The 21274-nt window shown below is 44.4% G+C and overlaps 1 protein-coding gene across 1 annotated transcript in view; it reads left to right on the top strand.

Annotated features, from left to right (window-relative positions):
- The window catches only part of NICOL1 (NELL2 interacting cell ontogeny regulator 1), a 46754-nt gene extending 29442 nt beyond the window's left edge, over positions 1–17312 (top strand). The window contains exon 4 of the mRNA XM_085642555.1: positions 15877–17312. Within this exon, the coding sequence (XP_085498681.1) occupies positions 15877–15942 (66 nt within the window). The 3' untranslated portion in view covers positions 15943–17312. The remainder of the gene's footprint in view (positions 1–15876) is intronic.
- The last annotated feature ends 3962 nt before the right edge of the window (positions 17313–21274 follow it).

Raw genomic sequence — 21274 nt, 5'->3', positions numbered from 1 at the left:
GTTTAGCAATAGTGACAATGTATTAAACATCTCAATTCTACTGATGCAGGAAATGATTTTTCTGTTAGACTAGACATTAATTTTCTTTGACGTTTTCAGGTTTGTCCAGTTTGTACTAGATATGATAAAATACTGTTTGATCATCATTAGAAATAGCTTAAAGTGAGATTTGGGAGCAGACTTAAAACTATAAGTGTGTTTGATTCTTTGGGAGGATGCTTTTTCTCAGGAAAGTTATCTGAAAGAATTAATCTCGGACAATAGTGTCCAGTATCTTTATCAAGCATAAGAAAAGCAACCGGTATTCTCCCCGAGAGATGGTATGGCAGACCGCACCAGAAGGTTTGTGTCTGTATGGGTGGCGGTGTGTGGTATTCACGGTTGCATGCCTTACATTCCATGTTGTGGTTGTATTGCAAGACTCCTTGTTGAATCACAGTGGTGATAACCTTCATGACGGTTAGGGGCGGAAGAGCTAACACCTATTGTTTCTGCCTTGGCTGTGCAGGCGTAGAAATGGGGTAGAGGCGGAGGTACTTTACTGAATGGATAAAATCAAATGAAAGTTGAGTCAATCGAAGAGCAAAGTCTGGTATCGATCAATCAATATTTGCTTTATTCGATTCAAGTATTAAATCATAAAAGCACAAGAAGTATCATTCAACATTTAAAAATAAGCATTCATAATTTAAAAGTTTATCAAGCTAAAAACTGATTAAAATCCATTACAATTACCATAGGTATGAAATAACACAGATTACAAAGTGTTAGCCGCATGCTCAGGTAGTAACAAAATCATCATGTAAATCAGTTAGTTTCAACAAGAATTGGACCTTATATCGAAGATCTTGTTCTGACCACCCCTTTCAGATATTTTGCAATGTGACTAGTGACATTTTCATCAGCTAGAGATTGAAGCCTTATAAATGCGGGTCGACATTGCCTCAAGCCTAGCATCTTCAAATAACGCACAATCCATCTTCTCCTAAATACAGTATAACATTTAAAAAAAACATAAAGTGGATTGTCGACTGATTAGATGCATTGTCACAAGGACAGGGGCAGAGAGAGCGTGACCAGTCGTTTAATTGGGGAAATGTAACCAGGTTGTGAAAGTTGCCTAAACGTAGGCGCGTCAGTAAGAACCTATCATAATTACTTGGGGTACATAATAAATACGGTTGTATCCCTGTTTGAATCAAGAGTAATTGATTGGCTCTGACTGTCTGTTTCAGAATGTTAGAAGACAGCCTGATTGTCTCCAGGTGATTTAAACATAATGTTTTTAGGTCCTTCCTCGAGATATGAAGCATGGAGTCAGGATTGTCAAACAACTCAATGTGGTCAAGGTCACCAAAAAAATGTTTTAATATAAGCGCGCCAGGGGATGTAATTTACCTGCTGCAGTTTCAAACAATCTAAAATCACTTCCCAATTTAGGCCTGTAGACACACCTGTCCAGACCTTATGCCATAATAAAATCGGCTGGATTTTAATAAGGTCAGACAGGTATGGCAGGCCCAGTTCGGCATGGCAGATGTAAGTAGCTGTGCTATCAGGGACAGCCAAAAGGTATCTCAGAAAACTATTTTCAACTTGTTGGAGTGGCTCCACATTTACATGGCCCCAAATGCCAGCCCCATACAAGGCAACAGAGATACATTTGGCTTTATATATTACCAGGAGGTCATCAATAGGGCGCTTGCCCAACCTCCTTGTAAAATTAATCAGAGCACCTGTAGCTTTAGCAAAAAGTAATTTTTTACAATTGACAGCTTTTGCCCACAAACCCCTATTGTCAAAAACAACCCCCAGAAATGAAAAATGATCTACAAAATCAAGTTTCCCGCTATGTATGAAAATATTGCGGCACTTTACACTGGGCTTACTACATTTCATGACAAAGGTTGTTGAGGTGATAACTTTAAGGTCCAGGCTTGACATATAAGATACGAAACTCGTCACAATTTTTTGCAGACCGTTCGGGGTGCGGGCTAACAGGACCGCATCATCAGCGTATAATAATACGCCAATTGCCCTGTTGCCAATGCTGGGCAGGTCTTGACATTCCTGTGCTAAAAAGTCTCCCAGGCTATTTATATAGAGGGTGAAAAGGAATGTTGCAAACACACACTCTTGCCTTACCCCCTTTCCAGTGGGAAAACTATAACTAAGCTCACCCGTTCTGCCGTAACGAACCCTGGCCCGGGCATCTAGATAGGATTGTTTTAAGAAATTAACTAATTGCCCTTCCACCCCCATTTCCTCTAGAATTTGCCAAAGCTTTGAGTGATTGACACAATCAGACGCTGATCTCAAGTCAGCAAAACACATATGCAGACTCCCTCTTTTTTGCTTGAACATATTTTCCTGTAATGAGGCTCCGGTTCAGGCTTTGTTCGATTGTGCCCAGACCAGTGCGAAATCCGTACTGTAAATCTGAAATGATACCTGTAGCCTCAACCCACGTCTGCAATCTATTTAAGACCACACGCCCGGCGACCTTTACTAGGGAGTCCAGCAATGAAATGGGGCGGTAGCAAGCTGGGTCATTGCGATTACCTTTCTTAAAGATGAGAACAAGGGTGGACTCTGTCCAGGTCGAAGTAAAACTTGAACACAACATGCCCTTAGGACCAATGTTAGAAGTGGACCCCACAACTTAGGGCATGATTTGAAAAGGTCCACATGTACACAGTCTGGGCCCGGAGCTTTGTTCCCAGCACTAGCGTTTATAGCCTCAATCCCCTCATCCACCTCAAAATCGAGGCGGATGGGGAGATGGCTAAAAGGGCCCAAACCAGGGCCCACACCAATGGCGGGAAAAGAGCCACTGCCATATAGTCTAGAAAAATGGGACACCCATTAGTCCTCCCCAGTTGTATTTTCAAAACTAGGGGAGTATTTGGGGGCCAAGAACGGTGCATTCACAGCCTTCCAAAAGTCTTTCATGTCCTTTAAGACAGAGGCTTGCCTAAGTGCCTGCCACAATTCAGTTTGAATGGCCTCTTTACGTACTTTAAGGGATGTTTTATATGCCAGCCTTGCCCATTTTATTTCATCCCGATCTCTAGTCGGCTTATGCAAGGCCGATATCAGGCCAGCATGCGACTTACTACACTGAGTGTCAAACCAACATGACGTGCTGTTGGAGGTGCTTTTTGATTTTGTCATTAGGTTTGTTTCAACAGCCTTTGAGATTTTTTGAAAGGAATTACGGATATCTATATCCATTTCTCTCTCATCTAGACAGGTCTGAAACTCTAGGTTATAACTGGCTAGAAGTGTCTTGGTTAGTTGGAAGGTATCCACTCCTGCCCATCTGATGGAGTATCCGTTAGTCCTATTTATAGCAATGTCTTTTAGTGGCTCTGTAGGTAAGTGTCCAAGGGATACCACCTTAGTCGGCAAGTCTAACTTAAAACCGATTGGAAAATGATTACTAAAAGCTACTGTGTGGGTTTTAAAGTTAGAAATTCTATCCGCATATCTATTTGATATTAGAAAAAAGTCTATAGTTTAGGACAACCCCGACCATTAAATGTACTACTAAAGAGGATCGGCAGTGAGCACAAATCATTAACAAAGCCTAAATCCAAGGAATTTTTAACCGTATTTAACATTTCTCCAATAAGTGAATGTGAGAAATGGGAGATGTCTATATCATCATCATGTGAGAGTCCACAATGTCCACCATACACTTGACTACAAGGATTCACATTAAAGTCACCTCCCCAAATTACACACAATTCTTTAGATATATTCCTTTGAATGGCCGACAAGTCTGCCAGAAACTGCCTAATAACTTCGTTCATTTCTGTAACAGGAATATTGTTATAAAAATTAATAAGAACAATACAATACTGTTTATCAATGTACAATTTAAAAATTTGATAGAAAATATTGGATGCCACAATAGCCACCTTTCTGAGTTCAACCTATGGGATATAAAAATACCCAGACCCCCCTTGCTCCTCCCATGACTGGAAGGCACAGCCGGAGTTAGAAAGGTGATATGTAAAGTTTGTTATCCAAGTTTCCTGAATACATAAAATATCAAAGTCATAAATAAAATCCAGCCAATCCAGGTTACTTAATTTAGTGTTTAAGCCTGCCACATTCCATGAGAGTATAGTCAAGTTGCTAACCCTGGAATCGACCCTAGTAAGACGTTTTGTGTAGCCACAATTTGAGCTATGGTTTGTGGTACAGGAATTGACATCACTCATTAAGTGCAGGTTTTTGTTGTTTCCATCTAGCATAAGTGGTCCCTGGTCACTATTATCAGGTACAAAATTAATGTTGGTCATTTCCCTATTTGCCCAAGTGGCATTAATTGGCCCAATTCATTGATCGATAGGGCAGATGGCCTGATTTTCAGTATGTTTCTTAAGATTATAAATAAACTTCTTTGGGGCCACAGGTGCAACCTTTACAGTATTAAAAGTATCACTTTCGCACCCCCTTTGTGGTACAAAACTAGGGTTTAAGGTCATTCAATCTGTCTTCCAGGGATGGCAATATATCAAATCTATTTTGAACCGGTATACTAAACTGCTGATAAAAACTGGTAGTAGTCGGTCTCTGTGTTATGAGCCGATGGAGATCGTTTCTGGGGGGGTAAAAATATCCTAGGGGCAGAACGTTTATCCCATTTTGTATCACAAAATCACAACCAAGTCTGCAAAGAATCTCATGTACCAAGCTTGGTGATTTAAAAGCGAGAACGATGCAGTCCTCTGGAAGTGTTTTTTCCCTTCTCCCTACCCACCCTCCCCTTCTGGCCATTTTAAACTCGCTAAACAAGGCCTCAGTCAGCCCGGTTTTGGTCCCGAGCCAGCAGATAGCATTGTTTCTTAATGCCTCCCAGGATTCATTTGCCTCAGAGACCGAGTGTGGCACATTTGCTAAAATTGTCAGTGGGGTAGCTTCCAGAGGCAGGCTAAGCCTCACCTCCTCCTTCTCCATAGGGACAACAGGTGGAATGAATACCTTGGTGGTGGCACAAGGCTGGTCATAAACAGAAGCGTGGTTTTAAATTGAGCCAGAAGTGTTCTTGGGTCCTACGAGTGCTCTATCTATTACAGTAGGGGCCATAACCTGGGACGCCACCTTCTGCTACTATAGTGTTGTGCAATACACTAGAATCGCAGGTTCCCTGGCCTTTGCGTAGCAGATCTTCAATGGCTGATATCCTAGCAAATAGGTCCACTGAAGGAGCTATAGCTGGAGTACAGGATACTGCTAGGCCCATACCCTCCCCCATAGAGTTAACATGTTGTGAGGATCCAATTTGACTACTCAGTTTGCTTACAACAAGGTCCATATGGTCAAGCCGAGGCTGAAGTAGAGCAAAACGGGTTTCAAACAATTGTTTCATATGAGCACAAACACAAACACTACCCATGGTGTCTTCACCCCCAGTGTTCAAAGTGCCGGGCCCAGAAGCAGAGCTTGAGGAAGGGGTAGCGTCAAATTGAAAGTCAGTTTGAGTACAGACAGTGCGTGCTAAAGACGCCTCCTGGTTGTTTAATCGAGGCCGCTTTTGTTGATTTGAGCTTTTGAGTCCCAGCCCCTCATCTTTTCTTTCCTGTCTGCTCTTTTGCTTTGGTCACGGGATCCTCAATAGAGGATTTGAAGGTATTCTGTCTAGTGACCATACTTGTTCCAGATGGCATGTCTGTAAGGGATGATACATTTTCAGGGACAGACCGAGACTAGTCATCAATAGAAGGGGGCGAGCAAGTTAAAAGAATGTTACCCGCAACCATGGGTCCCGAAGATAATCGCCTTGGCGCAGCTAAGGGTTCAAGCGACAGGCGCCTCTCCGTAAATTCAATCTCATGGCAGAGCACGGACTCTGCCCTGACAAAAAAGGCATCCAGAGTGCCTGCCACTCCTTTACGGTTACTCAGATTATAGCACAATGAAAAACTTAAGGGCTTAACAAAGGAGAATAGCGTTACAAAAATAAATCACAAACAACGGCACAAAGGATTAGCAAGTGAATAAAAAAAAAAACTTGCAGGAAAAGTAACCATAAGAGGATCTAATGGAGTAAATGTCATTGAATGGAACACAGATAGAGCGGGAGCTTGTTCCAAGCCCTGCTCGCCATCGCAGGGAAGAAACAACCTCCAGCTTTAACCAAGCAGGATTTAGCAATCTGAAACAACAGGGATGAGGCAGACCTCAGAACTCTGGCGGGGGTATAGTGAAAGATTCAATTCATCAAGTAAGTAGGGCCTCGACTGTAGAAGCTACAATAGATGAAAATTAAGGGCCAGATTTATCAAGGTTTTGCGCTGCCCTTGCACCATGCAAGATCTAAGTGGAGATTTATCAAGCCACTCTTGTGTGGCCCTGCGTGACTTGATAAATCTGGAGTAACGCATGGCAGCACAAATCGCTACCTTGGTTTACTCTGCCCCAGGGAGGAGTTCCATGGGTGTAGCGTGGATGTTACCATGCATCCACCCATGGATTTTGGTGCATTCTCAGATTTACCATTAGTGGTAGACCTGGTAATGCGTCAAAATGCTACTCCTCCCCAGGTAAGGCATAACGAGGAGAAATATCTATATTTCCCCTAGTTTTTTTCCTCTTTCCATGTGTGCTGCATTCTGCATCGTAATCCTTGGAAAGCATACATTTCCCTGGGAGAGGTGCACCGCTTTCACAGCTGAAGGTACACATGGTCTTATTTTATTTATTTAAGAAGTTTTATATAGCGCTGGCCTGAACCTAGGGTCTTGGATACATTACAGAGATTCACAAAACAAAAGAGCAACACAATAACAGTGCAGAACAGTCTTAGTCTTCGGAGTCCTTCGAAGTCTTCGAGTTGGAGCAGTGCGCGGTGTCAGCTACCTGCTCCGATTGATCCTATCGACTCCCTAGGGAGCGGTTGAGGAACAGGATTTTGATTTTACAAAGGAGGGAATGGTTCTGAAGTGAGGGGGAATAGAGTTCCAGATTTTGGGAGCGCTTCCGGCGAAGGATCGATCCGCAGTTTTTTGTTTTCGAGTTTTTGGTGGGATGATAAGAGGGAGTTTGAGCTTCTGAGGTTCCTGGCATGACCGGCTTTTTTGAGTTTTTTTTGCCAGATATTCGGGTTTGCCGGTATGTAGGGCTTTATGCGTGAGGCAGGCTGTTCTGAACCTAATCTGCATTTCGACTGGAAGCCACTTAAGTTCCCTGAGTACAGGAGAAATGTGGTCGAATTTCTTGATGACGGTGATCATATTGGCTGTCTCATCCAGCGTTGTTTTGATGGGAGCCAGATGGGATTTTGGAATTCCTGAGAGGACTGCGTTCCCATAGTCCAGTCTTGACAGTACCAGAGTTTGGGTGGCCTGTTTGGGATTACTGGGCGGAATGAAGGGTTTTATTTTGTTCAGTAGTTTGAGGTTAAGGAAAGCGCTCTTGGCCGAATTCTTGATGTGTCTGGTCATGTTCAGTTTCGGGTCTAGAGTGATGCCTAGTGATTTGACAGTCTGCTAGAGTGAGATTCCCGTTGAGCGCATCAACGGCCTTTAACCATTCGGCAATTTGGGGGTTCTCTTCCTTATTCGAGATTAGGAGTGTCTCAGTCTTATCAGGGTTCAGTTTAAGGTGGTTGCATGACAGCCAGTGTTGAACATCTCTCAGTACGTCATTGAGTCTTTGAATGTCTCTGAGGGAGGCAGTTTCCAAATATATCTGAGTATCATCAGCGTAGAGATGGAAACGGATGTTGGCTGTTTTGAGTAGTTTGGTGAGAGGTTCCATGTAGATGTTAAAAAGTTGCGGGATAGCACTGAGCCTTGAGGGACACCCTTGTTTACTGGGTGGAGGTCAGAAGCAAAGTTTTTGATTTTTATTTTTTGAGTGCGATTGTGCAAGAAGGAGGAGAACCATTGGAGGACCACCTCGCCAAGACCGGCTCTTTCTTGGAGAGGCCTAAGGAGAAGTTTGTGATCTACCGTGTTGAATGCTGCCGAGAGCTTAAGGAGAATGAGGAGGCAGCATTGGTCAGAGTCTAGTGATCTGTGGATATCGTCAATGATATTGAGAATCGCGGTTTCTGTGCTACAGCCTTTTCTGAGTGTTGAGTTTCAATGGGAGAACCCACACAAAACTACCCGACCTGGGTCAGTAATGCAGTACAGAATAAAGACGTTCGTAGTAGCAATCATTTAGCAAAAACATGAACAAGAACAGGAATAGTTTACAAAATAGCGCAATCCACAATGTGTGACTTTTTGGCTGCCTTAGTCAAGTTTAATACTATTTTCAAACAGGTATTTGGAATGCGATTCAAATTCAAAGCATTATATATTCTGGCAACACAGTTGCTCCAGTATATTAGAAAATACAGTGCTCTTAGTGTTTGAGAAGAAGGGAATTAGGTAGGGAGTGGTGGATAAGTGAGAGGAGGACAAGGAAAGGGTATCATGACATATATACATCATTTATACATGGTGTATGACCTTTCCGGCCTAACATAGGTCAATAGTTCCATCGCTCTAATGTACATGCGTATTTATCATTTGTGGCCTTAGAGTCTGTGTAGAAGTAGAGTAGTCTACGTTTCGACCCCTATCACAGAGGGTAAGTTAGTCCTCACGGCGGGGTCTTAATCAGGACAAAATTATCGTGAGCACTTGGGATTAGCAGCAATATGACTGTGCTGTGCGTTTCGAAAAGGCGAGTCGCTCATATGCAGGAAGGTAGTTGGGTAGGCAGCATGTGAGGATTGAGTCTCATTCAGCACGGGAATAAATCCACGGAGAATCTCCTTCACAGTGGATATCGTCAATGATGTTGAGAATCGCGGTTTCTGTGCTACAGCCTTTTCTGAAGCCAGATTGGTGGGAGTCCAGTAGGTTGATGTTGTCCAGGTGTTGGGTTAGTTGTTGGAGTACACATCTTTTTAGGATTTTGGACAGAAGGGGGAGGTTCGAAACCGGTCTAAAGTTATTCAGCTCCGTAATGTCGAGGCCGGGTTTTTTCAGCAAGGGTGTGACTTGTCCCATTTTAAGTCAGTCTGGAACGACTCCATTTTTCAAGGAGCTATTTATGATCGTGCACCAAAGCCGAGCTAGGGAGCGCTTCCGTTTTTTGGTCAGTAGGGGAGGAATGGGGTCTAGGACATGAGCTGAGGGTTTGGAGGTGGAGATCAGCGTGAATATCTCAGATTCTTGAATGGGGTGGAAACTTAGCCAAGAATTGGAAGAGGTACAGGGAGAGAAGTCCTGCGTCCCGGACGTGATGCTCTTAGTGGGGTGCATATTGATGACGTCCAGGGAGAGTTCGATATTAGTAATCTTATCGTTGAAGAAGTTGGCGAAGTTGTCGCAGAGTTCTTTGGACGCCTGTATTGGGAGGGGGGGGTCGCGGGCTTGGAGGTTTGTTGCCTGATGATGCTATAGAGCTCCTTGGGTCTATTTTTTGCGCTGTTCAGCGCCGAAAAAGATGGATTTCTTGTTTTTGATGTGATTGTAGTACTTCCTACAAGCTGTTTTGAGTTGTTCGCGGAGGATGGAGGTAGGGTTATTCCTCCAGCTTCTTTCTTTGGCTCTTAGTTTTCTCCTTTCAGAATTGAGGTCGGAGTTGAACCATGACCTGGATGGAATGGCTTGGCTCTTTTTCAGCTTTAGGGGAGCTAGCTATTCAAGCATAGCCACTAGCTTTGCGTTGTAACACTCGGTGAATTTGGTTGTGGAGAGGTGGTCGTTGGTGCAGGGAAGAAGCAAGCTTATCCTTTCTTCAAGGACTACCATGGGAATCTGGGAGAAGTTTCTGACCCATTTGGGGGGTTCTTGCATAGGTGTTTGAGAGAGAATTTGTTGGTTGATATGAAATAAGATCATGTGGTGGTCCGACCAGTCCACGGGGAGTATGTGGTTGATTGTAATTGCGTCTCGTTGAGCGATGATGGCATCCAAGGTAGCTCCTTTGTAGTGCGTCTCCTCCGTGCAGTATTGTGTTAAATTGTTGTCACAGAGGAGATTGCATAGCGTTTGAATTAGCGGGTTGTTAGTTTCATTCCACCGCAGGTTAAGGTCACCAAGAATTAGGTCTTACATAATAACATTAAATATATAAGGATAGATGTGCTGGTTTGCGGTCATCTATAATCCAGCCTCAAGAAAGTCCCACAGTGTTTGCCTCGCTGCAGGACTCTGTTCAATTTAGAAAAGTGATACCCTCAATTTTATCTAACCACTTGGTTACCGAATCCTTCTCTTGTTCCTTCAAGTAAAATGCTATATTGGTTCACTTTTGGACCAACTCTAGAACAATAATTTTATCCATAGCTGAAAAGAAATGAGATGATCTGATATAGTGTTTTCCACCCAGTCCTTGCCGGCTCGTTAAGGAGCTAAAATATAAGTGCAGAACTGTCTTCATTGAATGTAGACCTGTCAGAACCCCTTTCAGCTGGCTACAGGACATGTAGGGTTACTGGGCCCAACAGTCGTGGTTGAGACCTTTCACTCCTAAAGGACCCGGTCCTGACCTACTATGTATCCTGCACAACTGGGCCAAGTACCCCTTCTGCACTTGACTCTCAGTGGTAGCTATGGTCTCGCAGTCGAGGCTCCCTCGGGGGGAGTGTAGATACAGTTCAGTGAACACAACTCATAACTCAAAGTGCAAACAGTAAGAACAATAAATCAATGTCTAGCCAAATACTTGATTTAAAAGAAAAGTACTATTTTATTTCCAACTGTACACATGTAAAGAGGTACGACATTCAGAAGCAACAATACAATCCCCCTTGAGGTCGGGGCTTCAGTAATTATCCGGCCTATCCCTGGCCCACCCTTCTTTGTGTAAAATGTTCAGGGTTATTCCCCATTCACTGGTGGCCGCATCAGGGAATGCAAACTGTTAGAGCGTACTCAAGAGTTCTCCCTTTGACTCTTTAGGAATTTAGTCAAAAGTGTCTATGGTGTCTCAGCACTGTTAGCTGCGAGTCCTCCCAGGGCCCAACTGGCCCAGTTCACACCTTACCTGCTCTCGCAGGACAGAAGAGTTCAGCAATGCATCAGGCACCTTCAATGCACACCAGCTCAGTTCGGGGAAGTGGGGCTGCTCTCGTCCTATTCAGGAACATCTGGTGGCACAAGCTCCCTCACCTGAGTTGCATTGCTGGAGGTCTCTCAGATATCTGAGGAGCTCCCTGCTCTCAAAGATGTGGTATGTTGACTTTGCTCACTGGGGGCGAAGGAATCCATCAGCTCCTGACTGGAGCCCAGTGGGGGGGGGGGAGGGGGGGGTTGACGTCGTCCATGGCTTTTTCAGCAGCCCTCTGGTCAGTCAGATGCAGTTCCCTTGCAGTGTGGGTCCAACCAGCGGGACATAGCCTCAGTCTCTACTTCAGGTAAAGGCCTGAATCTTTTGACATGTTGGTACTGGCAGCCCCTCCTGGCATATGGGGTTTCTGCAGTACTTGGAAAACACGGGCACGACTTTCTTGGTGCGAACGCCCACGTCAAGACAGTCACAGCTCCCAGTGATTCATCCTTGATAACTTTACCAGTGGCCACCTCTGGCATACGGAGTCGCCGCAGCATGGGGGCACAGGTTTGCCCATGCGTGGCTTCACTCTTGGCTCAGTCTCCTGCGGCCCTCTCCTGGCAAGTGGGGGTCGCAGAGCCAATACGGCACATGGGCAATGGCCCTATCGGTGCTAGCCTCATTCCTCACTCTGGGGATACTCTCCCCACTGGATTTCATACCCTCCAGCGCTTTCCACTTCTTCACAGGGCATACTGGTCTTGGCAAGCTGGCAGGCACTGGTGCCTTAGGCTCCAGGGCAAGTGATCTTGGTTTCCTGGGTTATGTCCCTCATCCAGTAGGGAGACTAGCATGCCTTTGCCCCCAGTCCTGGTCACAGGCAGAAGTATTCCAGAGCCTCTCCTTCCTACACAACCAGTCTGGCTGCTTTGCAGATGACTAATGTTTGGGAACCCAACCTCCCCTATTTATAGTCCGACCTCCAAAGGAACCGGATGCACCTGCAGACGCCTGGAGAAGAACTAGAGAAACAGCAAGACCCCCTGGATCTACACTACCTTCAAAGATACTATGATGGAATACCATCAACTCATCAGAACTACCAAAAGGGCATTCATCCACAACAGAATCCTCTCCAACTCCAAGGAACTTTTCAGCGTCATTCAGGAATTCACCAAACCCCGCAGCGAAGCCACGGACATCACCCCCTCCCAGGACCTCTGCGACAAACTCGGATCCTACTTCCACCTGAAGATAAAGAACCTATACGACAACTTCAACGACCACACGCCGGACCACACAGCCCGCCAGGCGGAAACCCCAGCCAGACCACCATCTCAACCTGGACACCGATTACGACCGAGGAGACCTCGGCGAACATGAAAGGCATCCACTCGAGGGCCCCTACAGACCCCTGCCCACCCCACATATACCACAGAGCCGCTACCACCATCGCACCCGTGTTGCAAAGCACCAATCGGCACCACCGTCGAGACTGGCTCCTTCCCCGATGACTGGAAACGCACAGAAGTCAGGCCACTACTCAAAAAACCCTCAGCAGACCCGACTGACCTCAAGAACTACCGGCCCATCTCGCTCCTTGCTTTTGCAGCCAAAGTCACCGAGAAGACAGTCAACGCAGAACTGACAAGATTCATTGAAGATAAGGCCATCCTCGACCCTTCCCAATCCAGATTTCGAATCAACCACAGCACCAATACCGCCCTACTCGCCGCCACCGATGAAATCCGCGCCCTCCTCGACCAGGGCCACACCGCGGCCCTGATTCTACTCGACCTATCAGCAGCTTTGGACACCGTCTTCCACTGCACACTCACAGCCAGACTATACAACGCTGGCATTCATGGCACCGCCCTTGACTGGATCAGATTGTTCCTCACCGGCAGGAGCCAAAGAATCAGACTGCCACCCTTCCTCTCCAAACCCACGGAAACCAACTGCGGAGTCCCACAGGGATCATCACTCAGTCCAACCCTTTTCAACATCTACATGGCGGCCCTCAGCATAGTCTCCTACGCCGACGACACCCAGCTCATTCTCTGGATGAGCAACAGCTGCCTAAAACTCAACGCAGAGAAGACGGAAGTCCTCGTCCTCGGAACCACCACTTCGACATAGGACAACTCCTGGCTGCCCACCGCCCTTGGCACCCCCCTGAGCTCCACAAACCACGCCAAAAACCTCAGCATTGTACTCTACTCCTCCCTCTCCATGAATCGACAGGTCAACGCCGTCACCTCCAGTTGTTTCAACACCCTCCACATCCTCCGCAAGACATTCAAATGGCTCCTCCCCAAGGCAAGGAAAACAGTCACCCACGCACTCCTCACCAGCAGGCTGAACTATGGAAACGCAAGCTCCAGACAATACAGAACACAGCCGCCAGACTCGTCCTCGGTATCCCCCGACACGAACACATCAGCCAACACCTGCACAAGCTCCACTGGTTCCCTGTTGAGAAAGGAGTCACCTTCAAGATACTCCCCTACGCCTACAAATGCCTACACAACACTGGACCTCAATACCTGAACGACAGAATCACACTCCACGTACCAAAACGAAACCTCCGCTCCACCAACCTCCTCCTCGCCAAAACCCGGCGCATCCGCAGAGCAAGTACAGGGGGAAGATCCTTCTCCTACTTCGCGGCCAGGACCTGGAACGAGCTCCCCATCGACATCAGACATGCCTCCACCCTGAACACCTTCAGGAAGGCACTGAAGACCTGGCTCTTAGACTGATCCAAAACTGCTGACCCTCACCCCCCCCCCCCCAATACACACCCACCCCCCCATCCCGGCTGGGCCTTGAGACCCTCACGGGTGAGTAGTGCGCTTACAATTCCCCTGATTGAATGTTAGTCCTTTTTTCCAGACACCAAATGTGATTGAGAGTTTTATGTTGGGATGCTGCTTCTTTTAAAGTGTTGCTTCTCCCTTTCTTTTTTTTCATGAAAGATATCCATTACAGCAGGAATGACTCCGAAGCCGATTGTCCACAACACAATTAATTGGAGTGACCACAGTTCACACATGGATGTCAGTCACAGGGACATGTGCAAATCCCAGACCTCTGGCCCTGCTCTTTATGATTCCATTATCAACACCATCTCCCCTTTCTGAGAATTGCCCAGGCCCCTTACTTGTGATCTATCACTTTATCAAAGAGTTGTTACTGGAAGTATAAAGGGAGTTTTTTCATTTTCCTTACAGTATGTCCATACCCAGCTCATAGGAATGCAGCAATACACAAATCTGTGTGGTGGAATTCCTCTCTTCCTCATGTCTCCACTAAGTGGACGTGGCCTTCCTAAAATGGAACCCAGTGTCCTCAAAATAATATACCATTACAGGCACGTTACTCCGTGCACATTCACAGCACACTCCCTGACCAGCACTGTCCCTCCCCTCCATGCACTGTACTCTTACATGTACACATGCATTCAACACACACCCTCTGCCTGTGAATTCAGTACACACACTGTCTGAGCGCACTGTTCAGCACTGAAGCTTTTCTATATTTAACTAGTGTGCTCTTTACAGACACACTGCCAGCACAACCACTCTCTATGTACGTGCTACACAACACTTCACTCTTCATGTATTGTACTTCACGCAAGCACACATACATCCAGCACATGCTTTCATTGTGCACGCAATAGACAGCGCTACATCTCTTATTCGATGTACTCCCCTCAGGCATACATGCACCCAGTAAATGTATTAAACACACATGCACTTCACAGTACTGCTCCATCCTTGCACTGTACTATTCCCAGGCACACATACAACCAACACAGAGTAACTACTCCTGTGCTGCACAGCACTTCACATCGTACCTGATGTAGGTCAAGGGCAAGCCAAGCATACAGCAGCAGAACGTTTAAGATAAATATAGTCAAACTATAGCTATCTATATATGCAAACCCAGTTCTTAATTTGAGCCAGTTGCTTCTGGTGCTGAGCACCAGCACTTAATCGTCAACACCACCGCTTTTCATGGGCACGAGTTATGGGCACATTTATTAACGGTGCGATTAAGTGATTAGCCCAGAATCACAGGATGTTGAACCGACGCAGAGCCTCAAACCTGGTTCCCCAGCTCCGAAGTCAGCAGCTCTTGCCATTGCGCCACATCCTCTCCCCACTTTCATGATTAGTAGTTGGTTCTGTTTTAGGAGGCCTAGCGGGAGAAATGGGCTAGTGCAAGCTGCCTCCTGATGAGAACCCCAGCACTTATTTTTATTAAAAATTAACCACTGTACCTACGTACAATATTTTTGTATCTGAAATTCTGTCTATGATTATTTTGTGGCACGATTTTTTAAACTCGACATATTGCAAGTATGCCCAGATCACCACAATCATGATGTCTCACCACTATTTTTGGTTGAAGTCCTCTACAGCCTTAAGACACATTGCTAAACTACTGGACTATTCATCATGACACTCAATAACTACATTGCACAAGTGTCATAATATCTGGATTCCACAACACTTTAGAAACTACTACTTCAGAATGCCTCCTGTTATGACTCAAAATGCATGCCTAAGCCCAAGCAGTTCAGTAAAGCATTCAAAACACCTTAATATAGATATTATCTTGCCATTAAAGACTGACAACCAGACTGTCCAGCACCAGAGTCTGTGTTAAAAAATCATTATGCTGTATTGTGTAATTTTGACTCTGAGGCATAAAGATCAATAAAATGAATAAATACATAAATGAATGCATTTGTTGTCATGCACAACCTAGAATGTCTTAAGTCTCAAAGTAGTCCCCTTTCATAAACTATCCTTTGCTGTGTGTAATAATTGTACTAATTACTATGATAAAACTATTTTACAGACAGAGACACTTCTCCTGCGAGCAGAAAAGAGAGGCCTGTGTGACTGCCTCCCTTCAATCAATTGAAAGGACTCAGAGAAATGGTCTGCAGACGCCCTTCGATTTTAAGACTGGTCCACAATTTGCTGACCATCGGATTGAACTTGCGTTCGTCATGAACATGCATGTGACACAATGTAAAGCATACTTGGGGTTTCCACAGGGACACATCTGCAGATATGTACCATTCTGTGAGCTTGTATTTTACTATCTGTAGGAATCAAAGAAATGTCACTCAAACAAACAACTTGTTGGCAATGACTTCACTTTCTGCATCTTCAACTTCATTAATTTATTTATAATTTTCATCTGCTGCTCTACATATTCATTGAAAGATCCAAATAAGAGTTACCTTATTACATACTCATCCTCAATTGTGAAGGCCAAAAGTTACATTTATTATGCTGTGCTGTATAGAATCTATCGACAGAAAATAAACATTAAGGGCCCGATTCACACAGATAAACGGAGACATTTGATCTAAACTTAGACCAAACGTGTAAGTTTAAAATTTTGGGAATTCACAAATGGCATTTACGAGTAGAATCTTTATGTCCGCACTCAGAGCAAAGATCCACCCAAGTGTGAACATAAAGATGCTACTCGTAAATGCCCTTTGTGAATTCCCAAAGGCGTAAACTTAGACGTGTGGTCTAAGCTCAAACCAAACGTCTCACTTTGTGAATCAGGCCCTAAGTATTTCACACTTGAAATGTTTGGTTATAGACTTTTTCAAATTGCATGCATTCATATTTGGTAGACATATTGTTGGTTACTTAATCTCCAGTTTTCACTGACTTAATGACTGATGGTAATACACATTGGACTGGATTTTATCATCCCTGTTTACTTGACTCACGCTTTGATATTCATCAGTTATAGTCAAACATATTTGCTTTTCCTAAAATTAAGTTGTCGGCTACTGTTACATTCACATTGGATCAGTTATCAGGAATAGATCAAAAACCTTAATTCAGTTGTTCAGAATTCAAGGTATAGCATTTATAGAATCAAATATTCCTTCATGAAATCTTGATGTGTGCATACAATTTTGCTTTAAAAACTACTTCAGTCAAGGTGAAAATGGAATTTAAAACTCCTATGGAAAGTATTCTGCTAAAGCCTAGTGAGATAGAAATTTCATCAAGACCATTGTTTAACACCCTCAAATAAAACCTTTCAAATACTTCTTTATGCTAACCACAACATACACTGTGAGTGTACGATCCCAAAACGTATCAATAGCTATAAGATTTAATTTGCTTTCATTCTAAATGTGTTTCAACATACATAAAATGTTTTCTGGGTACTTGGCCTCGCCAAAATGTTTTCAGTTATTGGTCCTTATTTTGTTTTTCAATGTTATTATGTAGATGTAATAAAATACACAAAATAACTGACGGTTAGTTGCTTTGTTGCATGCATTTATGCCATTTAATATTATGTATACTGTCAAATATAACCATCAATACATTACAACAAGTCCTGTCCTATATCAAAGCAATAGGATGCACTATATTACATCATCAAATTCCAATTTCCTTCAAACATAATTTTTAAATTTTTCGAAGTTGGATGCGTCATTTGTAATTCATGCGAATTAATACATAAATATGAAGATTAATGGTCCCAAGTGCTTTGAAGATGTAAATGTGGGTCGTTCAACAAGTAAATTGATCTTTGAATGGATTCAGCTAAGTTTAATATACAACACCACACTGCCCAGAGGCTATGGACAAAATCATGCACATACTGTTGACTCAAACAGTTACAGAGATTAACACGGAAATTGTTCTAGAAATGAAAATCAACTCTTGCTTTGCCGAGAGCAAAGGTATGGGATACTGGCTGAAGAGGGCACTAAGAACACAAATGCAGAACTCACTCTAAAGGTTTTGGAGCTGAAAGAGAGCATGGCAGATATGGTAGACAGGGTGCAGTACCTCGTGTACAGGGCACAAGATACTGATGGAAGATCCTGTCACGGCAATCTACAGTTTGTGGGTTTTCCTGAAGACTAGGAAGGTAAGGATCCAGAGGCTTTCCTGGAGGGATGGATCAAAGCGACCCTGGGCTCAGATAGACTGACCAACATTTTTGCAATTGAAAGGGTAAGGGAATCCCCGTTTGACCCCCCCAAACCCAGGGAGACTCCCAGAACTCTCATAGCCAAAGTACTACATTTCTGGGATTGGGATGTGATTTTGAAAAACGGTAGCTTTTTGGGTTAACTGGCAGTGGAAAATTCGAACGTGCGAGTGTTCCCTATCTATACAGCAGTAATTCAGCAACAAAGCTCCTTTTTGATACGACGGTAAAATTGAGGAAAATGGAGCTACAACACATGCTTCTGTTCTCAGTTAAAATAAAAATAATTATTGACACATAAGCAGTGTTCTTCAAAGACCCAAAAAAGGTGTGGTGGGCAAGGGCGGAGGTTAGAAAGGTAGTACTTTGCCCTCTACCTGCCCAGATTCACACCCGTGATGTTCCCCAGGACGAGACAGATCTGCAAGAAAGTCATGGAGCCGTCCTACTCCTCTTCATGTAGCGGCAGGACTCTAGAAGTTTGTGGCAACAGCTGCGGCCTTATGGAAATTGTCTGGGTCATCCAGGCACAACACCGAAAATGAAGCAGCCAGAGGACGAGCCATAATGTTGGAGGACGAAGCAGGAGGATCCTACTATGAAATTCCCCAATTAACACCCAGACTTGCAGATAACTTGTAGCTGGGTTCTTTTGTGTAGCCTGCGCTTCGATGCAGTTATGAGGTACATTACTGACTCCTTCAGGCATTAGTCAACTCAGTTTTATAAGGTGGTTGAGCTACCACACATTGAAGGGGATTTGATGGACTTCTGGCTTGGTGTAGCACCCCTTAACTGGCACTCTGTCAGAATGTTTCTATTCTTGCTCCCTGTTGGAAGAATAAGGTTTGATCTGGAGCCTAGTTCACCATGTCCAGGCGCGTTTTCATGAGGCACAGGATAGTTTGATGCCTGGCTCTGTAAAGGGGGTCATGTTTGGAGATTGATTTTATTTACTATTCAAACAGCTACCAACGCATGGTATTGTGGGGGGAGGTGTATCGGGCTATACAGTCCACCGCATTTCCACCCAAGGAAATGGTGGAAGTTGTGGGCCTAAACATGAGGATTGGACAGAGAGGAGCTATAAGCTCCCATGCCGTAATGACCAGCCGATGATAGGTGGCAATGACTGTACTATACTCACCTGGAATGTCCAGTGATCGGGCGAATATACCAAGATACAGCAGATAGACTCCTACTTGAAATGCAGGGGATGCACGTAGCAATATTGCAAGAGATACATCTCATCTAATATGAAGGCACGCAGCTACAATGTAGATGGAAGGCCCAGCTACATGGCACAGCTTTTCCTGCTTATGCAAGTGGGGTCCTAATATGGATATGCTCAGGAGTGCAGAATTAAGTGACTGTCTGCAAAGTGGACAAGAAAGGATGGTGCATATGTGTGTATGGTTGCCTGGATGGAAGAGCCCTACATTTCGTTAAATTGTATTCTCCTAATGTTAGTCAAATGGTTCATTTATAACATATTACTAAATTGTTCGCTTTTCGCCCTCAAGCCCCATATGTGACTGGAGGTGATTTTAACTCCATAACCGATGCAGACGTGTACCGAAAACATCCACGACTCTTGTGCACTCCGGCAAAGAGATTGACTGAAAAATTAGTTGCTTGGGTTTGGGGATGGGACCTTTTATTCCATTAGAGAGGAGTACCCTTATTATTCCCCATTGCATGCGCTGCACACTAAATGACATATACTTATTCACATCACCATTAAAATGCATTATACTTAAGGTTGTTAATGACCATGCAATGGGGGGAGTGTTCCTGTGAAGATACCCACCTGGCAGCTGCAATCGTTGATGCTTGATGGCGCATTCAGACATAGCTTGAAAGAGATCATTCAGTTCTTCATCACAAATATACGACTAATTGATAAACATCTGATGATATGGGGAACATTTAAGGCATACATAAGGGGGATATGCATCAAAAATTTAGATGTGATCCGAAAGTACTCCATGATCAGCTTAAGGAGCTCGAGAATTATATGATAGCTCTAGAACATAATATATCTACCTAGCCGGAGTTCTGTCTGCGGTTGGTTGCGCAGCAATGCTTCCACAGGGAGCTGTGTGAGAGGCTCGGCCTCTCTGACTACAAGGAGTATCTGGCCCAAAGACATTCTTAGGGTGATAGAACAGGGTGCCTACTGGCAAGAATGGTTAGGGCTGAAACCCCACACTCTGATATTACAGCTTTTCTTCAAGACAGTGGGCAGGTAACACAATCCAAGAGTGAATTCATTGAGTCAGAAACTATATACACAATGTACAGAACAATGGAAAGAGGTAACAGAGCACTACATATGGATTGCTGCATTGCCAGCAGCTGACTCCAGGAAAGGTGGAGGGCTTAGAAGCCCAGATCTTGCTGAACGAAACTCTTGAAGTGACAGACTTCCCCTGGAGCAGTTAGCCAAGCATTTGAAAGTGGTGAGCTTCCTCTGACCACAAGGGAGACTTCTCATAGCTGTCGGATCATACTGTTGCCTCTTGTCACTAAATCTTCATTGTAAAATATTGGAGAAGATACTGGCCAATAGGCTATTACCAGTCTTACCACACTTAGCACATCAGGACCAGATTGGGTTCATCCCGAATAGGAGCACGAACCCAAATATGTGCAAATTGCCTCATATAAGTAGTAGCATCTATTCTGATAGAAATAGAGCATCAGGGGCTCCAATGATCTGTAGAATGCATTTGACTCTCAAATTGGGAATTCATGTCGTCTGTCCTCCAGAGCATGAGTTTTGTGGCCAATGTCGTCAAATGGATTCAGCTTTTGTCCTTTTTGCTCAAGTCTTGGATCATAATGGGAAGGGTTGTGTTGAATGCTTTGCTGGTGCGGCGTGATACAGTGCAGGGCTATACCCTCTCACCGCTGCTCTTTGCACTAGCAATGGAACCACTAGCATTTGAGGTGAAGTACATAAAGTAGGCATACGAATCAATTGATACATCCATGTCATTTTGGTGTATGCCAATGACATCCTGTTACATATGCGGGACTGTGCTGACAGTCTCACATTTGTACAGTGTGAATTGGACAGATTTGGCAAGCAATCAGGTATTTGAATTATCATGGCCAAATCATGCCTCATTCTACTAAGTGCGAGGAAAACTATAGAATTACCTTGTCAGTTCATGGGTTATTCGCATCCCACACATTTAATACTTGGGAATTAGAATATACTGAGATCCGAACGACACAGTGCAGAGTAATCTGGGTTGGGCGATGA

Source organism: Triturus cristatus, chromosome 2_2, assembly GCF_964204655.1.
Source record: "Triturus cristatus chromosome 2_2, aTriCri1.1, whole genome shotgun sequence".
NCBI lineage: Eukaryota > Metazoa > Chordata > Amphibia > Caudata > Salamandridae > Triturus > Triturus cristatus.
The sequence above is the reverse complement of the archived record's forward strand: the minus strand, read 5'-3'. Positions and strand labels throughout refer to the sequence as shown.